The following is a 25,055-nucleotide window of genomic DNA, read 5'->3' as shown; positions in this document are numbered from 1 at the left end:
TCATAATATGACATAAATCAATGATCTACACATTATTCATTGTAATCTTGACAAGAACAGTGATTAAACAAACACAGGCAAATGTCCACTTTTGTTTAAGTTGCCATGGATGTTATCTTGTCACATGGAAATTAATTAACACGTTCAAGTGCTACAGCGATAGAGATGGTTGGGCTACGACAAATTTTTATCAATATCGGCTCGCACAGTAACAAAGACAAGATTATTTGTGATATTGACGAGGTATGTTTGATGCAGACTGGGCAAGGCTGAACACAGACGTCGGTTAGCATACCATACTCACAATCTAGCATGTTGTGACGTCTGCTTGTACAGTAAACGACTGACAGTATCCCACTCTTGCAGTAGACTGAATGACAACCCACGTCACACAGCTAGGAAGCCCTCGTGGACTGTGTCTTTTCAAGATGGGAGAAAGCTACAGCCGCAGACGTCTGCTGAGGACGACTTCCGTAACAATATTGATGCGTTCGTATCCTTCTGTCTGTCACATCACAAAATTCTTAATTACATGGTCAGTTTCGTGAGTTGAGGCAAGCTAGCTAACAGCATCAGAGATATCCACATGCGTCAGCCCACAGCCATGCAAACGGCATTGCCTGGGAAATCAACTGTCAACTGGAGGCAATGTCAAGGAAATGCAGAATGGATGCTTTGGAGATGGGTGACAGAAATCCTGCAGAACAGATGTCCGTGTTGGGTCAGTTCACTGTGCTTACAGTGGGCTTGCCAAGCAACTTTGGTGTGAGCAATTTCGGCTGCAATCGGCTATAGTGAAACAGTCAGTATTCATCACTGGGAGAAAAATCAATGTAAATCCAATTGGGAGAACTCCGCTGATGGAGATATAGTACCAGCTTGGAAGTGATGAACTCGGCCATTGGATCTGCCTGTTCGGCTCGCCAGGGAAATAGGACCACAGTCATTTTACTCATAACACCAAGAGGACTCTACATGATCATGGCTTATCATATGTATTAATTATACAGACTGAATCTTTTATAGTCTCAAATAGTTTCTTAAATTAAATTCAAAATGAATAAAATACATATTGGATGATCTTTTTTATTAAGTTATTGGGGATTTTTTTTAATTTTTATTTTTTAGTGTGTATGTGTGTTTGTGTTTAAGTAGGGAAAGGGTTGATTATGAAAAGGGTTGAACTTATGAAGTTTATACAAAATGCTTTATCTGCATGAGCTCTTCAACTGATTCCTGTGATAGCACACTGATTATATCACTGTAACTATGACAACAACAAAACCATGTGATTTTGTTAAACAATGTACTATCATCGGATACAAAACAAAATGGTGTATTTGATTTGGTTGAAAATTATAAGATCCAGAGAGAGACAATCTCTCTGATGCCATCATTAACATTATAGACTGTCTTGTACAGAGTCGGCAAAAAACATCTAATCGGTCATGTTCAGTGTCAGTCTTCTAATTCCAATTTCTTCCCTATTCCGATCTATAGGTGATTTCTCCTCAAATTGTGGACACAATCAAACTTCTTGTTCCTCAGTATATGCAATACGTAATTGTTTGAAATGGTCGTACTATATTTTAATAGTTGTTTTATTCATGTATGACTTCGGTTGAGATCACTCTCTGTACCTACAGGTCCTTTATCCAAGAGAAAGGAGACACATTAGAACATTCTTCAGCTGTGAGAATCTGAACAAGCTAAATAAATCTATCATTTATCAATATTATTGTATTACACACAGGTATGTTGGTATTTTTACAAATACATACATACATGAGCATTGTATTGCACAGCATTGTAATTCAGATCCGACTACTGGAAAGGTCATGTATTAGTATTTCAACACTACAAACACATGACAGAGCATTCTTAATGATTAATGGATAAACTTACTTATCAAATAATACAATAAATATTGGCACATGGCTGTGTCACAATTTCAGACTTATGTCAAGGATCCTTGCAAAAACAATAATATTGTAATTAAGAGGGATTAGGACCTAGGGGATTATTAAGTAAGGTAAATATTATCAGTACCAAAGCAAAACATGGAACACTTTTGTTTCTAACACTCTACCCTCTTAAAAACATACCTTTAGCAATAAATGCTAGTTGTGAGAGATGATGATATGCATTGCATTTTGTGACTGTACTCCAACAACATGCTCAAAATATCAACCCGTGGTTTGTTTGGTCCAGATCTGATTATCTACTTTCCTCTGTCAAATGTGTAGAATATTGGTTATGTGTGATCTAAGCAATACCACATTGGCCTTTAAACCAACACTATTGTACTGGACAGACAATATGGCCAGCCAGTCAACATTTATGTGAGGGTAAAACAACAAACCTAGGTAAAGAATAATCTTTCACTTATCTGTGCACAATATGTTAGAGTGAGTGAGTGAGTGAGTGAGTGAGTGAGTGAGTGAGTGAGTGAGTTGAGTGAGTGAGTGAGTGAGTGTAGTTTAACGCCACTTTTTCACAGTTTCAAACCAACACTCAAAGGATATCAGGAAGGGGACTCGAGAAAAGGAGCTTCACACATTGTATCATTGAGCATGTTGAGGGGAACGAAACCCAGATTTTTGTGAATCTGAAGGGATGTAAGGGCTCTAGCTCTTCATGTTCATCAACCCATGGGCGGTGGGGTAGCCTAATGGCTAAAGAGTCCGTTCGTCACTGAAGTCCCAAGTTCAATTCCCCAGATGACTACAAAGTGTGAAGTACATTTCCAGTGTCCCTCAACGTGATATTGCCGGTATATTGCTAAAAGCATCGAAAACCACACTCACTTACTCACTCACATACTTGCAAGCACTGGTTAGTACACAGACTGACTTTGTGGACTGCAGTCAAAACTGCAGCCATCGCCAGGACCAACCACTAATTATGTCACAAAAACGTAACGTTTTTAAGGCAGGTGTGACAGCTGGTTCAAACCTGTTCAATACATCATTCTGATGCAATTCAGGTTTGGTTTTTGTTTGTTTGTTTTTATGTTGTTGTTTAGCGTCAAACACACTAGTCAACATTCCATCCATGTGTTGCAGGAAACAAATTAGTAAATCTAGATCCAATAATTTCAGTGATCAATACTGTGATCTACCGTGGGGTTCAATGACAAAAAATGCCTAGCCATCTGATACATTTGATTGCTTTTCATAACTAACACAGGGACACGTATATGAAGAGTAAGGGTTCTGTGGCACGAAAGCTCTGGTAAATAAATAAAAACCATAGCACCCATAAAGATCTGCTTGTACCTTTTCAAACAGCTCTGTTCTGTCTGAATGTATTGCTTCCATTGTCCTGTGGTTTATGTTTCATAGTAACAGCTTTGCATGCGCTGCCAGTTTTTCTAAATAAAGTTCAAACAATGTGACTACTTAACTCATGCGAGCTAGGGTCATCGGCTGCTTTTGCATTAATTTCAATATTTACGGTATCAGTTTTTATTTCAGGAAAAGATATGCACAAAATTCTGTTTTTCAAATATTTTTACTTAGCATTGTTTCTTGCTATTTCTGGTCTGTCAGATGCAGCAGCCATAATTAGGCATGTCTATTATAAGACATAAATAAATGATAACCATGTTCTAATTATGTTATTTGTTGGTTGCATCTAAGCTTTAACTTTAAACCCTGCTGAAAATGATGTTTAGAAAAATGTTTGACCCAGGACAGTCACACATGCATTTGGCACAGACTGGTACCGATATATTCAGATCGTATGTTTGTTTCTACGTCTGTGACCAATTTGAAGACGCAGTAGCATGCATTACTATTTCCCATGGTACGTAAAAGGATGTCAAACACATGCATGAGGCATATTAGAGTTGACATGAATTTGAAGGTTTAGCAAAGACTATATCAACCCAAAATTATTTCAGTTATCCATAAACAAAATGTGTTATTCTGAATGTCTTAAACAGAACCCATTTTATCTCAGTACTAAATATTGACTTAGCCAATCTTGTTACTGTACATCTACACAAATGTAATATCAATAAACGTGTATCACTGCTACGGCAGTGAAATATTATTTGGGTTTGATAGTCACTATTTTAACTGAAACAGTTTTGTCATAAATGAAATATTGGTAATCAATACTGCAACATAAGTCCACAGGAACTGTCAGATTCAAAGCTTCTGACCAAAGAACCTGTTTGTTTATTGAGATAACCATCGAGTGAGCACGTGAGTTTAGTTTCATGGCTCTCTTAGCAACAGTCCAGTAATATTGCAGCAGGGGACCCAGAATTCACAGCACCTAAGGTGATGTTGGTAACACGCATACACTAAAATCCCAACATGTTGGCAGGGAGATCACTTGGTGATTATTTCCCTCGATTTAGCAGTCTTCCAGGGTTATACAATCAAAATTATTTTACACACTGACAAACCTTGATGGTTCAAATACACTGAATATTCTGAATTTGCTAATGAATGTCAAGATGTTGAAGAATAAGCAACGTCTATATCGCGAGGATGTGGGAAACTCAATGTCTCGATGTCAGTTGAGTAACTGACATCTCCTCTCGATATAAAATGTGCATACTCATCAAAACATAGACAATTTTTTTTTAACAAAGGGTTTGTACTCCATATGTGGTCAGTCAATGTTTTTCTAACATATAGTGCCCGTAGATCTATCTATCTCTTTCAGTACATTTGTCCTTTGATTTCAGGCATACAATCTGTTAGTACTTATGTACTGTATGTACTGTATGTACAAAACATTCCTACTCCAGCAATAGAATACTGGCATTGTCATATTCATACATGAATAAATAATCAAAATCAATATGAAGAGGCACTTACATACCAGTACTGGCCTATCTAGTTACCCAAAAAGCAACAAGATAAGTTTAACAATTATTGCATTCATGCTGAATGTCATGTTAAAAGGCCAGAGAATTAAATCATAAAATGTGATATGGAAGTGTTATACATGTACGGAACATGTTTGTCGGCCGTACACCCAGCTTCCTGGTGGTATGTAGATAAAGTGTAACAGCTGTATCAGTAAACAATAAGTATGAATGAATAACGTTGCATTCTACACATCATCAGGTATACTCTCAGCGTCATTACAAACAATAGGCATGATAAGATGAGCAAGGCTTTTTAAAAAAATACACCTGGCAGTAGGAGTGTTTAATTAATATACTGGACAAAATAGGGACATTGGTACTTTTGTGACCGATATTTTATCAGTATGTCAATGAATAAATACATCATTATTCAAAATTTCAAAATATACACATATCCCTAACTATTTTTGTCCAGTATATTAAACTATATTCAGACTGTGCTGTAGCAATGTTATGTCAAGCTGATTTCATGAGAAAGTACCATGCATCCAGTTTATTAAATACTCCCATTAATATGAATAATGGAGCTGTGACATTTAAAGTTTGAGCTAAAGTGAGAACAAATTAAAACAGGAAAAAAGAACAAGCTTATTTCAGTTGTGGATATTGCCAATGCATCTCTAAATTAAGTGGTCTTAACAGTGCTCTATGAAAATATGTAAGTATGTAAACAACTGTAGTGTTAACTTACACATTAGAAGGTTGAACATGCTGAGGTGAGAGGTTAAAGGTGAAGGCTATGTGGCTGGTATCTAAGACTGCCACCATGCAGGTTTACTGGTACATGTAGAGCTGGCTTCTGGAGAACTTCTTCAGTACTTGCATCAAACAGTAGGTAGTGTTCACACAATCTAACCAGCTATAGGGTAGCGTTCAATCACAACCAATATCCAGTCTTGAGTGGTTCAGACAGTCTAACCACCTGTGGCGTAGCTTTCAACCTCAACCAATATCCAGTCTTGAGTGGCTCAGACAATCTAACCAGCCGTAGGGTAGCTTTCAATCTCAACCAATATCAATTCTTGAGAGGTTCAAACATTGTTACCAGCTGCCGTGTAGTGTTCACAACCAATATCCAAGTTAAGTGGTTCAGACAATATAATGCAACTGTAGGCAGTTTTTAGGAAAACATAACACACACCTACAGCTAGTGTTCAGGACAACATTATGTTCATTCCAATATCCACTGTTGAGTTGTTCAGGGCAATATCATGAACAACAATACATAGTGGTTCATACAAGATCACACACTTCCAATATCCAGGTGTGATGATGTTATAGGCGATATGACTTTTACTACCCACAGGAACTTGTGACTTTCTCTCCACATGGAAGCAGACGGCTAACAGAAGCCAAACGGGAAGTCCCCTCCTACAGTCCAATCATACATAATTTACAAAGATGCAAACTACAGTCAGGCAGCTTGCATGATTTGCTGCCTGGCTGGACCAAGCTGTTGGTGTGAGTTCACACCATCCATGCATGTGGCCAGTGACTGGAAGGTCAGGGACATTGATTGTTAGGATGGATACCTTTTGTTGCTGTGGCGGACAGTAGGAGGTCAGCAATTAGCAGCTGGGCAGCATCAGGAACGGCTATTAGTGTCCTGCTGACGTGGTCAGACACCACACTGAACAGAGCTAGCTTCCATTGTTACTCGAATGATAAGAGCGTACTATCCTAAACAATGACTATCACTGCAGTCTTTGTTCATCAAAATCAATAGTGGTGTATCAGGTTGGGCTATTGTTTAGCAGTATTTCTGCAAGGGATTTAATTATCCCTCACAGAGGTGCAAGGGAGGCTTGTTAGCTTCATCATTATCAACTGTCTGTGATGTTTTGTAACACTAGACCTGGAATCACACTAATGTGAATGTATTGTGATCATTCACTCCTTTGTGTAGTTCAGCTTAGCAGTGATAGAAATCCACTTTCAAAGTCAAGTAACCCAGCTATAATTACCACTCCATGATCTCATGACAAATGGACACCTTCTAAAATTACCCGTCATATGTTTTAATAACGGGAAACTGTGTTCATGCATGCTAGAAGGCGCTTGCCATCTTATGGCCAAGTATTTGTATTTCACAAACATCAGCTTCCAAGCAGTCTTTACTACCCAAATTTATGTGAGGTTTGCAGTAAAAATTTTCAGTCTGAGACGAATGATTTACTCACACACATCTTCAGTACCACAGTCCATTAGAATGCTTGTGACATAATAACAAGAAAATAACTGGTTGAATTCCATACATAAAAATTACCTGGAGTTGAAGTGAGCCCTGGCATTCAAACAATAGCAAGTGTCTAATGTCAAGGCTTTTTTTGTTGGAAATGTACATAGATTCATATACATCAGTGAGTGAGTGAGTGAGTGAGTGAGTGAGTGAGTGAGTGAGTGAGTGAGTGAGTGAGTGAGTGAGTGAGTGAGTGAGTGAGTGAGTGAGTGAGTGAGTGAGTGAGTGAGTGAGTGAGTGAGTGAGTGAGTGAGTGAGTGAGTGCAATATTCCAGCTATATGGCAGCGGTCTGCAAATAATTGAGTCTGGACCAGACAATCCAGCGACCAACAGCATGAGCAAAACTTTCATGGCAAGCATGGGTTGCTGAAGACCTGTTCTACCCTGGGACCTTCACGGGTCTAAAGACTCCATGACATATATGTAATTAACATATTTGTCCTGTTATCAGTTGTGAGAGGACAACCCACATTCATTCATTCATTCATTCATTCATTCATTCATTCATTCATTCATTCATTCATTCATAAGTGTCAGTAAGGAATCCTCAAATTATTCCTGGCAATCCTAACATGAGAATTGTTTTATATATTTAAAAGAAAATACTCAGGCACACACACTCTCCACTTGACATGAATGTGGATGTTCCAGATAACGTTCATTTTGTTGACAGTATTCCACTCAGTTGTTGACAGTGTTTGAAGATGTCAAGATATATGGAAAAATGTGAATGCAAATCTTGTAAACGAATAAATGGTTTAGTAAATACTGTTCTAGCTACCCATATCATGGTGCTTATAGACTTTATGCCTCAGCACCTTATTCAATTTGTTCATATCATACCCAACCCAACAAAGAGCTAGTGACATATTTTTTATCCTTGGATGCAGATATTTCAAATGGATGAGTATTTTATTTCATGTAACTGGGTATGAACAGTTGGGTATTCAAACAAATTTACTCCGCATTTTGGGTATTCTCAAACATATATTAAACTTTTTTCCTAAACAATTGACCTAAAAGTGCTATTTCAGGTGACCTGTAATTTATACGTCTGCCATTTTTAGTGTTTAACAACAAACATGTTTCATTGACTCTATGATACAAGTCCAATCAGATTCAAGCATGATGTGGAACTAGATTAATGTATTATTCATTGTAGTAGAGTTGCCTGCACTTCAAACAAAAAATCTGTATTCATGCATATTTTATGCAGGATACTGAAAAATACTGGCAATGGTAGATCTTGGTTTTAACAATTCTTGTTACAGAAAACCAGTTGAACAATCAGCTGCTACAAGGAGGGAGAGAGATGCACGGTTTCATGCCACTGTCAGCACTATCATAGACAAGGATAAGGAAAGGGGACTCTGAACTAGGCCTTTGGTGTGACAAAGAACACTTCAACTACTATGCTACCCCATCGCCCCCTTGTACAAAGAAAACAGACCAACCATAACTGTGGCGTACACTTTGTTTTGCTGAAGCTAATTTCGGTTATGCAACAACATTGACCAAGAATTCACAAAAATAACATCCACATCTGGAAGTCAGATCAATGATCAACCATAGGTCTAATTTCTGTAAGTAAGGAAGATGCCAACACTTGGTCCAACCACTCAACCACTCCACAATAATAGTATCCACATCTGGAAGTCAGATCAATGATCAACCATAGGTCTAATTTCTGTAAGTGAGGAAGATGCCAGCACTTGGTCCAACCACTCAACCACTCTACATCCAGTCTTACACTGGCAAAAAAGTTTCATAGTAGATAATTCTGAAACATCATCAGTGCGGTCCGTTCTGCCTCTAAATTAACATTAACAATTGTTAGTTAAATGTCAGTTTAAATTCCACTTCATGGAACCTAATTATAATCATGATAATGATTATTCTTGTTTTTAATTTGAGAAGTGAGGCAGTAAAACAACAAAACAAGTGTCATCAGAAGATGACATATCCCCCCACCGGCCCCCACATATTTGAAAGGACAAATCATCCGACAGTTACTTATAGTGTTTTAAGACCAAGCCTGAATTGTTTCCATGGAATTCATGAAAAATATAAATGCCATATATCTGTAATGACAAAAAGTCACCATTTCAAGATCTGTCTCGTACATCTGACAAGATCTTTTGAAAGATATGAAATGGTTTTAGAGTTGTGCTCCAGAAATGAAGTCAGCAACGTGTTCATGGAACCAAGAAAATAATACATCATAAAAACCTGTAAATAGCAAAACTACCACTTTGGGGTCTGCCACACATATCTACCAAGTTTTACAGACAGATATTAAGAAGTTTATGAGTTCTGCTCCGGAAACCAAACACACCTCTTACTTTTGAGAGCAAGTCCAAACCATTTCCGTGGAAACCGATATAATAATAAATCACAAAAACATGTAAGTAGCAAAACTTTAGGTTCCCATCGATATGTCTGCCAAGTTTTGCTGAAAAATATTGAACGGTTTTTGAGTTCTGCTCTGGAAACGAAGCCCATCTCTCCATTTTGAGACTAAGTCCAAAACGTTTCCATAGAAACGGAGAAAATAATAAATCAGAAAAACATGTAAATAGCAAATGGCACCACTCAGGGGTCTGCCACACATATCTATCAAGTTACACTGATAGATATTAAGAAGTTTTTAAATTCTGCTCCGGAAACAATACACACCTCTCGCTTTAGAGACAAAGTCTGAATCGTTTCATGGAAACAGAGAAACTAAGAAATCACAAAAACCTGTAACTAGCAAAAGGCACCATTGCAGCTTAGTTTTGCACAAAAATATTGAATGGTTTTTGAGTTATGCTCCGGAAACGAAGCACATCCCTTCATTTTGAGACTAAGTCTGAACCATTTCCATGGAAACCGAGAAAATAAGACATCACAAAAACCTGTAAATGAGTGAGTGAGTGAGTTTAGTTTTACGCCGCACTCAGCAATATTCCAGCTATATGGCGGCGGTCCGTAAATAATCAAGTCTGGACCAGACAATCCAGTGATCAACAACATGAGCATCGATCTGCGTAAATGGGAACCAATGACGTGTGTCAACCAAGACAGCGAGCCTGACCCCCCGATCCCGTTAGTCGCCTCTTACGACAAGCTGAGTCGCCTTTTATGGCAAGCATGGGTTGCTGAAGGCCTATTCTACCCCGGGACCTTCATGGGTCCAAAAACCTGTAAATAGCAAAAGGAACCACTTTGAGGTCTGCCACACATATCTACCAAGTTTTGCCAAAAATATTGAACGGTTTTTGACATGCCTGGGGGATAAAAAGGACACAACTCCCTCCCCAAAATCCACATGTCAGGCCAATGAAGAAAGTTTACATATGGCTCCCTCCCAGTTCGCAAACTACTAGTTTGGTTAAATCAGAGTTGCCAAATCTGGACACTGTAATTATTACTGCACTGTCATCAAGACCCAATAGTTATGTGCTAACTTGCTTAACAATTCATGATAACTTGTGAAAATAAACAAAATACATTAATATTAATGAATGTTGTGCATATAATGGTAGAAGCATCGGTTTGTATGAAAAGACAACGATGTAACAAAGACAGGTATGGCAAACCATTCTTAGTCAAGAGTGTAGACTGGCAAGAAGAGAAGCCCAGAAAGCCCTGTGCAAATTTAGACATCAACATACAGTGTGTAATAAGAAACGATATTGTAATCTGCCTAGTACCTACAAATTGGCATGCAGGAAATTCAAACTGGATTGCAAAAACAGAAACATGGCTTCCCTTTTCAATAATCAGACCAACCCTTTACAGTTTTGGAAGAGAGTATGTGCATTACAACAAAACAGGCGTTCAAAACAGAAACACAATGGTTGACTCATTTTCAAGCATTATTCTCTTCACACAACTCACCAAGTTTCTATGAATGCCCTAGTACAGATGAGGACAGCACAGCAGGTGCTTACTTAGAGGATGTGGATGACATGATATTGGAATCCCCAATGACAGAAAAATGAAATTTGTGATGTGATTGAACATTTGAAAAGAGGAAAATCAGCAGGCGTGGATGGAATTCTCTCTGAGATGATTAAATGTTCGCTACCAGAATCACAGCCTTTTTTACCAAATGTTTTAATATAATATTTGAAACAGGTGTATTTCTGGTCAAAGTCCATCATTGTTCCTATTTTCATGAACAGAAGCGTGAACAACCCAGATAATTACAGAGGTATCTCACTAATCAGTTATATATCCTGGGGAAACCAGTGTTGTTGGTTGGATGGTTGGTGTTGTTAACAGACTTACACAGCAGTCAAATATATAACATTTATTACCCGAAGATCAGGCTAGATTCCAGGAAGGATACGTGACGTCAGACCAGTTGTTGAAAAGTATCTTTCGTTTAACAAAAGTATGCTATATACTGCTTTTGGGGACATCCAAGAAGGATACTTGATGTCAGACCAGTTGTTGAAAAGTATCTTTCATTTAACAAGCGCATGCTATATACTGCTTTTGTGCACATCTGGGAAGGATACTTGACGTCAGACCAGTTGTCGAAAAGTATCTTTCATTTAATAAACGTATGCTATATACTGCTTTTGAGCACATCCGGGAAGGATACTTGACGTCAGACCAGTTGTCGAAAAGTTTCTTTCATTTAACAAACGTATGCTATATACTGCTTTTGTGCACATCTGGGAAGGATACTTGATGTCAGACCAATTGTCGAAAAGCATCTTTCATTTAACAAACGTATGCTATATACTGCTTTTGTGGACATCTAGGAAGGATACTTGACGTCAGACCGGTTGTTGAAAAGTATCTTTCATTTAACAAACGTATGCTATATACTGCTTTTGTGCACATCCGGGAAGGATACTTGACATCAGACCAGTTGTCGAAAAGTATCTTTCATTTAACAAATGTAAGCTATATACTGCTTTTGAGCACATCCGGGAAGGATACTTGACGTCAGACCAGTTGTCGAAAAGTTTCTTTCATTTAACAAAAGTAAGCTACATACTGCTTTTTGGACATCCGGGAAGGATACCTGACGTCAGACCAGTTGTCGAAAAGTATCCTAACAGTCCCTTTTACTTAGAAGAGAGTGAGCTTATTTTTACGCCTCATTCAGCAATATTCCAGCTATATGGCAGCGGTCTGCAAATAATTGAGTCTGGACCAGACAATCCAGCGACCAACAGCATGAGCATAACTTTCATGGCAAGCATGGGTTACTGAAGACCTGTTCTACCCCGGAACCTTCACGGGTCTAAAGACTCCATGACATATATGTTATTAACATATTTGTCCTGTCATCAGTTGTGAGAGGTCAACCCATTCCCAACACTAGCCTTCAGTCCTACCAAGTACAATGTACGTTTGACTTTATGTGTATAGAGCAAACACTTAAAGTGACTTTCATCTGCCTGTGTCAATTAGTTTGACCCGAGTATATTGTCACAAAGTATTCAAAATTAGGAAACGTATGACCAACAAGGATTTGTTTGAAAAAGTGTATTAACCTAATGCCCCCAACATAGTTACTGCAAGACTAACAAACGTAAGTATATTTAGATAGACCTACCAATATTTTGACTCCAGCAAACAGGTGCACATTACAGATTAAGTCACAGATATTTTGCCTGTCATTGTCAACATAGCCTCTTTATCCAGTCAAAGGGAGACAACTCTTGACAGCGGTAACAATAATTGCTAGCAGATGGTCTGAGGCAAAGAAATTGATGAATCTTACAAAACTAATAACACAATAAAAAAAGTGTGACACCTGAACAATATTTTGCCAGAAAAGAAACATTTAGAAACATCTAAAATGTCAACTAAAAAATCTTTACAAAGTCTGCTCACGAAGAATATGAGAGCTTTCAGGAATCAGAAATTGTTACATGGATTTATGTAGAATTCCAAACTAGGGCCACTTGTCTAAAATACTGGAAAGAAAAAATCTCAGAGGTATTTCATTCTAGGTTCAGTTATTTGTTGCATACACATCAACTCTATGATACACTAACATCCCTTATGAATATATTAAAATGAGCATGATAAATTAGAGATTATTTGTCTTGCAAACATTTGCTGCCTCTGAGCAGATTTAGATACATTCCTGTGATAGAATTCAAATGTGCAGATTCTGCAATATTTGGACATATGGATATTTCCCTTCACAAGTTAAGGTGACCTTGTCTTTATGCAACTTTAAGGGTCAGGATCCTTAACTGTTGTGGAATTCATTTAGAAACATTTTATGTGTGCTTTTAGACATTTAATGCATTTTTACATCAATAATGTGTAAGCTCATCAAAAGAATACATCCCAAACATACTCATCACAATCGATAACTGTATATATTTCACTTTTGAAGAAAAATAACTAAATCTCCACAAGAAAAAGTGTTTTAGGAATGCGAGAAAGCGACCATTACATGAACATCATGAATATATAAGTTTCACTGATCAAGCATCAATCTCACAGGTTAAAGCATGTTGCACCAACTCATCGGAATTTCAAATGCTTCAAGAATAAAAAACACAGGCACAACTTTCTTAAGAACCATGGCCTATCTTTATGATGTTGAAGTTTGTTTAATGCAGTGGTGTAACTACAATTATGAAAATGGACAATGTGGCTTGCACATGATTGTTGGGAAAACGGTTGGGCAAGCCCTCAATACTATCTACATATAAAGCTTTCCTAACCATTGGGCTTATAAAGAAAAGAATGGCTTGCTACATGCCTGAAATGGCCAAAACATTGGCTTGAATCCCTAAGTAATACACTTCATATCTTCAGTATACCACAAATTATAATCTGTCAATCAAAGGAAACAAACTGACAATGTGTGCGACTAAGCTGTAGCCTGTGGGTGAACATTGTCCAAATCAGAATCAGAATATTTTTCGGACCGAAGCGAGGGAAGTTTGTTACCAACCTTTGCTCGCTTCGCTCGCATATACGAAGACTGGTCAGTTTCATTCTGCTGCGCAACCCATTTTGCGCTACACTTTGCCTGTGCTTTGGACATGTGGGTTTTTGACAATATCAGAATGCTGCATGAAAGGATAAAGGCAGGAGAAGTGGTTCGAGCAGACATCAATGATTACTTGAGGTATGTGCAGGTCGTTTTTCATCCAAGTACACATGGACAGTTGTCATATAGTATGATCAAGAATATCGTACTAAATAGAATCAGGAAGGATTTAAGTAAGGAATGCAGTAACAACTCCTTGTTATTTTATTAAATCTCCACAGACCCTATTTTACCTTGTTTGTATTATATGCTTTGGATTATTGTTCATGGTTACTGTAGTTAAATAAAACATTGTATTGACAGCCAAACCTACAGTCTAATTATACATCAGTGTGGAAGAAAAGCCGAAAACAATAAACATGATAAACATGATAAAGGTTACTGGTCATCTGCAATGGAAACAATGATTATGCTGACAAACATAAACAATTGTAAATAGAAAATCTTTACACTTCCACAGATGCAGATAAATACCTAAAGAAATGATATAAATGAATTAGTAACCATGGTTACCTAAGCTCAGTTTACCCCCCAGAAAGACTTCATACATGTAGAAATCATATGCCGACTCAGATAGTACGAAGTATAAATACTCACCTTGTTCCATTTAGTTAACACAAGTCTTGGACAGGTAATTACTAGATGTTTGATGAACATGAACACAAAGCAAGGATGAATAATGATGTTGTAATCCACAAAAATTCCATGTTTTTGAGGTAGGAGTGAGTGAATGAATGAGTGTGGTTTGATGCCACTTTTAGGAATGTGCCAAGATTATTACAGTTGGGGACACCAGAAATTGGCTTGAGATGTTGCACATACATGGAGAACCCGACCTGTGCCATTTGGATGACTAGAATCCATTTTAGGAACTCTCCTATCACCACCCACTTCAAGGATTAGAACGATAAGGCATAAACATGATAAATAAAACTATATATGGTCTTCTGCAACAACATGGTTCAGCCTAGTTAGTGACATATTCAAAATACTTAGCTCACATCAATATGATAACACAACACTCAGTAATCTCTCACCCAGTCAGTTTTCAGGACCTCACAACCAAGTGATTAATGTAATGAGCAACATCCAACACCAAGTAGCCCAGCTCCAAATGACCAGCAAAACGGACCAATGGATGTATTCCAACCCCAAACCACATGTTGTTTATGTGTATTATTTACAAAACATTTTCAAACTAACAATAAAACTGAAGTGCAAAATCACCTGTTCTGCTTAAAATAATTTTCCAGCTATATGACAGTATCAGCATATTGTATTTGGAAAGTCTGAGTGATACAGGTGAATGATGATTCTCTTGGAGAAACTGAAACCCATGAACACAGTATGGATGCTGACATCTGTAGACCATGGTCACCAGCAGAGGGCGTAACGTGGACATGTACCCTGACATGCCTCAGATGACCACTCAGCGTTCAAAATAACCACTAGCCCAGTAGCCCTGATGCTAGGAAAAACATCCCCCGTCTAGTAAAAAATAGAATGACAGTAGCCTGGTTTGCTAGTGTAAATTTTCTGTCTGAGAAATTGTATTGCTTGATGGTTGTTAAGTTCAAATTGCATGTGGTCAATGACTGAAGTTGTGTATTGCATACTGTCATTAGCAGACAGGCAGGCAGACACATAGGTGTCAATAAAACAGAGTTTTGTCATTGACAGAGACAGCTTGTCACAATCAACATATGTTTCTATGTTTATATAGACATCTATTAAAGCATTTCAGTTTTCAAGCTGAGCAATTTTTAGCAATGAAATTATTATTACACTTTCCTGAAGAACAAGAAACATCTCTGTTCTCTAACTTCGACAGTATCGATTATCCTTGCATGTATCACTTGCGGTGTTTGTACAAGTCACCTTCCTGGGTCAATCTGCGCGAACCTAATCATGCATTATGGGCGCAGCACAGCACAGATAGTGAAAACACTTTTTCCCCCCAGTGCTGAGGGGAAATTAGTGAATCGTTTGAACTGCAATTTCGCGGACTTTTTTTCACTGCATTATTTTTCAACTTTATAAGTTGAATTTGCATTTTGATCATTTGTTTCTGTATGTCCATACCGAAAGGTATCAGAATCTGCAAAGTTGTGTTTTGCAATGCATGAGACCTTTAAGTTCAACCAAAACGACTTATTAAGCTTCTTGTGGCCTGTAAGAAGATGGCCTGACACCAAACGTTAAAGTAATAAAAAACTGTAAATTATGACTGAATAAGTAAAATTTGTTAAAGGTTGTTAACAAAGTGGTTAGCTACAAACTAGAAATGGCTAACCTAAGGGAGGCAGATATGCGAAATCTGAGAATACATCCCGCACTACCCTTACAGAAAACTTTAGAGACAGATTCCAAAGCAGACAGTAAGAACACCACCAATACCAAAACCTTGATGGTCAAAGCATGCATTGTGTAAATAAAGCACAATATGTAACATGTCTAACTGAGGAAATATTTGATTAACTCAGATCATGCAGTCTGAATACAACAGCATTTACTGAGCTCAGCAGCCATGTTCGCATGTAATAATTATTGACACACAACACGTATTACATAAACTTTGAATCTTGAAGTTTGTTATTCCTTACAGTTACAAGTATAATCATTGTTTGGAGGGATGTTGTGAAGTATACACTGACCATGCCTGAAATCAATGCCACCACAAGGTCAGTACTGACACTCAGCATGCGCTGTATGGATATATTCGTGAAAGCATGTCTTGAAACATTTGTGGTTGGTTCTCCAACATTCGTTAACAAACATATTACTTAAACTTGAAGTAAATAAACAGTGAGTAAAGATTATCTCTAAACAACATATTGACATGGTAAATGGACATTTATGACCATTGTAAAGAGATCACCGACAAAAAACGTGACAGTTTTCATTTTGCTTCAGGGAAAGTAATATTCACTATTCTCAACAAAGTTTTCATTGCAGAGTTCAACAGTTGCCTTCGTACGAGGAAATATTTTTAAAGTAATTAAATAACTTACCATATGACAAATTCTCGTTTAGTTTGAGCGGTCCACGCAATATGTAGATGACAAACACAACAAGAACGAACCACACTGCCCACAAATATGTCCAGGACCACGCAATCCAAGACTTTAACTTGTCAAAGAATCTTGACAGGAAGCCCGCCATGTTTCGTATGACCGGATCGGAGCAAATGATATTTGTTGCATTAAAATATTTTTCAATTGAAATAATTCATAGATCACTTAAATTAGGACATAATGTGTCTAGTATACTCTATAGGTTTTATTTACATCATATATATTTGATATGGCGCTCCTCCCTTTTGAATCAACTCGCCCTGAAATAACCACTCACAAGTACATTAACTATAAATATTCTTATTAGACTTCAGTAGTTACAATTGAAATGGTTTTGTTTCTCATGAACAGCAGAGCTGTTAAACAAATATATCAGTGAGTTAATTGTCAGTAGTTGATGTCTCTTTGCAAAGTTCCAACTAAAACGGATCTCACCAAAACGCCACAAAGTATCTATAGCAAACCGGCTCAAGCTGTAGTTGTGGCTTATGGATGTGAGGTTTGCTGTGAAAGGACAACATGTAGTACCCTATAGTGTGTGCAGAATGCAGGGCTTATACATTGGGGAACAGGTCAAAAGGGCTAACGGAAAGTCACAAGGGCCAACGAAAGGTAAAGGTAGAAAATAGTAAGATTAAAAGAAATTCATTACATGCTGTTGCAGTAGTTCTAATCCTAAACACCTTAAACATATCAGAGTGTCTCAGTGCTGTTTATTAAAAAAATCTCAGAGTGATTTAAAGTGTTTGCTTTGTACCAATACTTTGTGTAATGATTACAAGTAGTCACTAATCCAGCAATATCACCAATAGTGTTTATGCTATGAGTATAGTCAACTATAGAACTGTTTCTGTAATGATTATAAAAGGTTCTGACTTTTTTAATTTTGGCCCTTTTGTCCTTTGGCCCTTTTTACTACAGCCCTAGACAGAGACATTATACATTCGATAAGCGGCAATGATAAAACTGATGTATATATGGTAACAAAAGCTGAAACAATGTTACCAATGAAGAGTATACCACAACTACATAAATTTCCCATTTACTTCTTTATCCTGTTTGCTGGAAGAAAGAGAAAGCTGGTGATATCGGAGTCGTTGCTTCCGATATCAAGCTGTTATATTTTAGTTATTTTATTTTTCGGTGGTTTTAGTTCGCCGCACCTGGTACTTCTACTGAGATTGGGACAGGAACCCACAGGTTGACATCATGAGCATCAACACCAAAGTTAGCTGGTTGGTGTATTTTTGTACTGGTATTTTCAAACACCACAATATAAGCGACTGCTACATCTATTATATAGTTTTATGATCCTAGGAAGTGACCACTTTGTATAGACTTCATGGCGATATCTTCAATCTGAATGTTGTATATGTTTCCTAATTCACGAGTACTTAGTGTTGGAACAGTCTCTGGAAAAAGATAACATGAATAATTCAGTGTAATTCAACATTACACAGTATGTATACAGTAATAAAGAACTACAACGAATTATCATCATTTATTAGATTATATATGTTATCATTTCATATATTTGAGAACAGGGGAAATACTTTTTGGACATAGGTTTATCCTCTAGATTCCATCAGTAGAGCTTTCCACTTCTGTGAGCCGGTCTCGAGAAGGGTGAACTTCTGTTCCACCTCAGTCTCAAAGTATCAATTAGGAAAGTACCTCAGTTATAAACACCAACTTTTGTGTGATATGAGCTCCTTTGTTATTTTTACACTTTGATATCAAATATTACAAATGTCATGAGTATTAAAATTAATGAAATAATGTATGGCCCATTTGACCTTTTACGTGGCCATTTTGACTTTTTCGTATGGCCATTTTGACTAGGGTCAGTATGGACATTTTGCCATGTGGCCATTTTGACCTGTTCCCGATCTGAGAATATGACTATAATAGATATTTTGTGGTCTTTGGTTAGATTTAAATTTTACAGTGCAATATCTGGGTCGTGCAAAAATCGCCCGTTAATCTCTGACCTGATGTTTCAATATTGTCATAAACTGCGGGTACAAATCTTTATGCGGGTGTTGAATCTGGTCAACTTGAGTCAAAATTTCAATCATTTCTGCGAGCCTGTTATTTTTTACCGGAAGTTTTCAGTCGTAAAGTCTATGTTTAAAATCCTACCGGGAAAAGTCACTCTCATCTGACATCACACGCTTGGTTAGGACATCTAGAGAGGATGAACAGAGTACCTGTGATTCGCCCTAATCCTTGGCAATGGTTAGTCACTTTTGTAAATGTTTCCATGCTTTCCGCACGATCGGGAACATCAAATTGCTCTGATTCTGATAAAAACATGCCGTATGTCGAAATGAGGTTCGATGTCGTCTTTGAAAATTTTGGATAAGAGTTTAGCCCGTACCCCCGACCGCATCTAAAACCAATATTACAAACTGACATGCATATCTCTGCGAAAATATTCATTCAATAAACTAGAACAGGTATAGAAAGCAATCAATGAACTGATTTCAGTGTTGGAATATATCACGGTAAGGACTCACCGGAGCAAATTTACTGTGTGAAAAGAGGGTGAAACGGGCGAAACTCTTTCTCCACCCATTACGATCCTTGGGGTGGTGATTAGGTTTGGGGTTAGGGTTAGACGCCCTTAATAATCCTTAGGGAACGCTAAGGAATCTGAAAAAGTGCGCCCAGTAAGGTGCAGTACTCCCTCATGGTAAAGTGCTGATTGAGCAGTTTCAGGCCCCCCTAAGTAATTGAAGCAATTACAGTAAATTTGAAGGAATTGCATCTCAAATGTAAACAAACACATCTCACTCTCGAAACAATTGCAGCCATATCGGCAATTTAGCAGTAATAACTGAAACACATTGGCCATATCAGAAGCAATGTCGGTAATACTTGAAACACACTCGGCCGTCTTCGGAGATTTTTTGGCTCACTTCGGTGATTTGTCGGTCGCGAACGGAACCTCATGCAGCAAAACATGGCGTTGTTCGACACTTGTGACACTCTTCTGCAGTGACAGTCTTTTCCTAAAAAAACAAGCTACAGCTCCAACAACACCTCATACCTTAACGCATTCAACAAGGGTGGTCAAAGATGGATAAGTATAAAAAATGTAATAGTAGGAAATAAAAACAAAACTCACCGAGACAGGTGCTTCTTCGAACGGCGCCATGTTTTGCTGCGTGAGTTTCTGTTCGCGACCGACAAATCACGGATGTGAGCCGAAAAATCTCCGAAGACGGCCGAGTGTGTTTCAAGTATTACCGACATTGCTTCCGATATGGCCAATGTGTTTCTGTTATTACTGCTAAATTGCCTATATGGCTGCAATTGTTTCGCGAGTGAGATGCGTTTGTTTACATTTGAGATGCAATTCCTTCAAATTTGCTGTAATTCCTTCAAATACTTAGGGGGACGTGACTAGTTAGACTTTTACTTGTTCAGTGGCATCAGTGTTTGATGCTCCCAGAGGAACTAAATGAAGTCTTGGTGAAATGCATTACTGCCACATGTTCTTTCCCCAGATTTCATCAGATTACATAAATGATTACATGATTGTCCAATCAACAACCAATGTATTTTTCATTTGATTTTGAGAAGTTGTACAACTTGTAGCAATATGTATCCCTCTGTTCTAGGAAAAGGAAAGGATTGTTTTCCTACTTATACTTCTACCTGTTTGCCCCTAAATTTAAGTGATGAGGAACAGGTTCTTATAGTGGCATTTTAGGAAGTTGGTTGTGTTTTTCATTAGTTCAGATACAATAAAACAAGGTTAAAACTAATCCTTATCAGGTCAGCTGGGAATGTAGCCAAACTGAAAATTCTTACCACATATATGAGACACCTTCTTCAAATATTTGCCTCCACTGGCCTCCAGACATGAGTGAAATCCAAAATCTTAATTACTTCTCACGAATATTGTGACAAAGAATGATGTGTTGAGAAACCAGAACTCTTGGCAAAGTTGAACTGTCTTTGTTTCAAACCAGAGTGGGGTAAATCAGGCTCACAATATAGTTGGTTTAAAGACATCAATTTATGTGAAACATCAAGTCAGAGTGAGCTGTCTTCCAGATTGGCTAGAAAGGCATGTTCACAACTTTACAGAGAAATTATTGACATATCATTGAGTCCGGTGTTTGCAAGTAAATTTTTACATGATTTATGACAGGTTCAGAAACCAGTTGTCCAGTATTGTCTGGATGCTGTTGCAGAGTATTTATTTAGTCTGGATGATATTTCTGTGTATTAGCATTGATTGTATATTGCGATATGTTGCTATATGTTCATATATGGTTATATTGGAGATAATGTATTTAACACTATCATTGGATCCCAATTTCATATTGCATTCAGCAGGTGCCATGGTGGTACCTCGCTGTAATCACTTGTTGATAGTCAATGCAACATTGAGTGTTAATGTGAATGTTAGTATCTGCAACAGTTTCATTTCTGTATTTTACAGAGGAAGTGCTTTTGAGTTGAGACCATTTAAAGATGAGTGGATTTGGTCAGTCAGGTTCTGCCTTTGGCCAGACAAATCCTTTTGGACAGATGAAGCAGACAGGCTTTGGTCAGACACAGTCCTCCATCTTTGGAGGTAATCAAGCACCCACTTCCACACAATCATCCGTATTTGGACAAAGCTCAGCATCAAAACAAACATCTGTATTTGGACAGGGCGTATCAACCAGTTTTGGCCAAAATCCAGCACAGGCACAAGCATCTGTATTTGGACAGAGTGGATCAGTTTTTGGTCAGAATCAGGGACAAACACAGACATCGTCAGTTTTTGGACAGTCATCATCTTCTGTTTTTGGTCAGAGTCAATCAAGTGGTTTTGGCCAAACTCAATCTAATGTATTTGGGCAAAGCCAGTCAACTGGTTTTGGGGCAACTTCATCGAGCACCACATCTCAATCAAATATATTTGGGCAAAGTCAGTCAACTGGTTTTGGGGCAACTTCATCGATCACCACAGCTCAAGCAGTGTCTGGGTCAGGATTTGGGAGCACTGGTGGAATATTTGGTGCCAAGGATTCGAAGATGACAGCATCATCAACCTTCCAGACATCAGCATTTGGAACATCAACAACCCCAACATCATCTGCCTTTGGTGGAAAGAGTTCTGTGTTTGGTGGAAGTTCTTCCAAATCAGTATTTGGTGCAACCACTGGTGCATCAGATGGATCTGGTTTTGGTGTTGCCACTGTAACCTGTAAGTCATCATCTGTCTTTGGAGGAACTACTACTTCCATCTTCTCATCCACTCAGTCTTCTGTCTTTGGTGCCAAAAAAGAATCACCTGCAATCTTTGGTGGGACGTCTGATTCTGGTAGTGTATTTGGAGGTGCCAAGAAAGATTCGTCAACAGTATTCGGGGGTTCGACCTCCACCAGTGGATCCTCAACATTTGGTAGTGTCAGGAAAGGGAGTGGTAGTTTATTTGGAGCCAAAACAAGCTCTAAACCAGCCTCTGAGAATCTGTTCAAATCTGTTGGTGCAAGCACCAGTGGTGGACTGTTTGGGAAGAAATCCGACCTTCCTTCCACTGACCTCGTGACAGAGCAAAGTCCAATGTCGCAGACATCAAGTACAGGTCAGGGTGCTCAGAGCAAGTCAGTCTCGAGCGTGTTCGGCAGCAGTAAGGTCTTCAGGGACCAGGCAGGAAGTAAAGGGGAGTCATCCTTCATACGGGGAAAGTCAGGGGGACAGGCAGGACCAGATGACGAGACTGGGGAATCCAAGCCTGGAGTGAAGACATTGTTTGGGAAGACAACGTTCAAATCGACAGCATCAGGGTTCCATGAATCAGATAAAGCGAGATCAGAAGGAGGACTGTTTGGAGCTCCAGTGAAGAAAGAACCAGGTACGGCTGTCTTTCATTGGAAATTGAATTATATATATTGCACAAATATCCCAGTTTATATATGGCTTCTAAATTTTCTTAATCTGGTTGTATTGTCACATGCACTTGAGACATCATTATGTTAGCCACATGTGAGGCTTATGTAACAGTCTGTAGAATCTTCAGCTCAGTGAATATCACTTGTCCAAAACCGATAAATATTTGCATTTTTGGACAGAAATGCAAGACTCAGGTAAATCTTTGAAGACCATTTATGCATCAAATGCATAAGAGCAGCAAGATTTACCCAGTTTATTTAGTGTGAATAAAACATTTCTTGTATGCTTGCTCCATCATCAGGTGATTTTCTTAAGAATCAGGTAGTAGTTTCCTTGTATGTAGTGGACGATGTGATCATTCCAACTGCTTCTGTTGTATGCTTCTCTTTCACATTACAGTGCATTGAACAATACGTAATCTGTCAATCCATAGATTAAATTCTTTATAATCTCTAGATTAATCTTCTTTATAATGTGCAAAATGAACATCATTGATGTTTTGGGTTTTTTAACACAAATGAAGAAACTGAATTTAAATGATGAAGTAGTCATGAAGAATGCAAAATATGAATTTTTAAAAAAATCACGTTATTTTCTCTTCTCTCTGTTCATGCGCCTGATTTAATATGTTTAATATCGTTTTCTTGTGCTTTTATTGAGCTAGTGAACTTGGCTATCAAAGTTTAGTTTTTCAGTGGTCTGACAGTTTCTACACCTGAGCATGCAGTGGTTATGGTCAGGCTGTGGACTCAGCTACTAGTTTAAGTCTGTTTGTTCAAGTCCTTACAATAACACTTAGATCTGTTTTTGTTTTAGGCAGAAGTCTGTTTGGAGGCAAAGAACATGAAGCTGCCAAAGAGGAAGATCGAAGCAGGAAAAGAAGCATCCGGAGAGATGATGAGAGTAAGCAAATGAGCATATCACATCAGTGGATGAACGACATAGGACCAACACAGTATATATGAACATTTGGCATTTGCTTTGAGAAGGTGAAGGACAAGGTCGGAGAAAGAAAAACTTTCAGCTTGTGTAGGATAGAATTCATTTGACATTTGAGGCTCATTGTGAATCATTGTATCTTACTCTTTGGTCAGTACATATTATTGAATATTTTAGACTTGTCAGTGTTATATTTTCCTGGTTGGAATTTCTTATACCTTTTGTCAATGCAGATTATTAACCGTAACAATGTTCTACAAAGTACATTTTGTGAAAGAAAGGTTTGCTTGTGTTCAGAGTTAAATGACTGTCAAAAACGTTGGCATACATACCACCATATTCCCTCAGTTGCAATCAGACCTAGCTTGTGTCTACACTTTTAAGCTTATGAAGGCTTAGACAAGAGTACATAGGCTGACCAATTCTCATCTATATTATGGCAAGTAAAATTTGAGGAGAGTGACTTCACTGAAACTGGGATGGCTCCTGATGGAATTTTCATCGTGGTCAAAGTTAGGAACTCAGTTTTAAATGGAGTGAGCAATGTGAAAATGGAATGGTCAGTTTTCCTCTCCCAAATTGAATACTTTTATAAAGTATTCCAAATGCCCAGTGACTTTGGTGAGTAAGGATGTAAACTGTGATGGATAGTTGCTCACACTGTTAATTATGTGGATTGTTTTGTTAGGCACGTCAAAGAGAGGGCGCAGCCTGTTTTCCAGTGCCGTGGCTGGGGCTGTTGCAGGGAGTGGCATGAAGAGTGACAGGACAGAACCCCATCTCCCTCTGACTGACAGGACAAAGCCCCGCCCCTCCACTTCCAGATCAGGGGACCGTGATGAAGAGCCAGGACAACGTATGTGACTCCTCTGTGTACCTAAGTGTTCTTTTCAAGGTGTTTTTGCCAAGAAAACTCAGGACCATTTTCTTTTGAGCCCTCAAATCTTGAGACTCTTGTAAGGATTCCAAATGGTCCTCACAAGCCTATGATTGTT

The 25,055-nt window shown here is 38.2% G+C and overlaps 2 protein-coding genes across 4 annotated transcripts in view; one reads left to right on the top strand and one right to left on the bottom strand.

Annotated features, from left to right (window-relative positions):
* Positions 1–17,314, bottom strand: part of LOC137295573 (suppressor of tumorigenicity 7 protein homolog) — a 64,012-nt gene extending 46,698 nt beyond the window's left edge. The window contains exon 1 of one of the 3 annotated variants that reach the window (XM_067826980.1): positions 17,161–17,314. In XM_067826980.1, coding sequence (XP_067683081.1) covers positions 17,161–17,311 — 151 coding nt within the window. In that variant the 5' untranslated portion in view covers positions 17,312–17,314. Of the gene's footprint in view, positions 1–304; positions 612–5,579; positions 5,622–17,160 lie in introns of those variants that run through there. The other 2 variants (XM_067826981.1, XM_067826982.1) reach the window with 2 other exon arrangements.
* A 2,002-nt stretch (positions 17,315–19,316) lies between these two features.
* LOC137295764 (germinal-center associated nuclear protein-like) overlaps positions 19,317–25,055 on the top strand; it is a 34,116-nt gene continuing 28,377 nt past the window's right edge. The window contains exons 1-4 of the mRNA XM_067827301.1: positions 19,317–19,461; positions 21,680–23,083; positions 23,938–24,024; positions 24,749–24,916. Of these exons, the coding sequence (XP_067683402.1) occupies positions 21,712–23,083; positions 23,938–24,024; positions 24,749–24,916 (1,627 nt within the window). The 5' untranslated portion in view covers positions 19,317–19,461; positions 21,680–21,711. The remainder of the gene's footprint in view (positions 19,462–21,679; positions 23,084–23,937; positions 24,025–24,748; positions 24,917–25,055) is intronic.

This window comes from Haliotis asinina, chromosome 9, assembly GCF_037392515.1.
Source record: "Haliotis asinina isolate JCU_RB_2024 chromosome 9, JCU_Hal_asi_v2, whole genome shotgun sequence".
Classification (NCBI taxonomy): domain Eukaryota; kingdom Metazoa; phylum Mollusca; class Gastropoda; order Lepetellida; family Haliotidae; genus Haliotis; species Haliotis asinina.
This window is presented reverse-complemented; position numbering and strand designations above follow the sequence as displayed.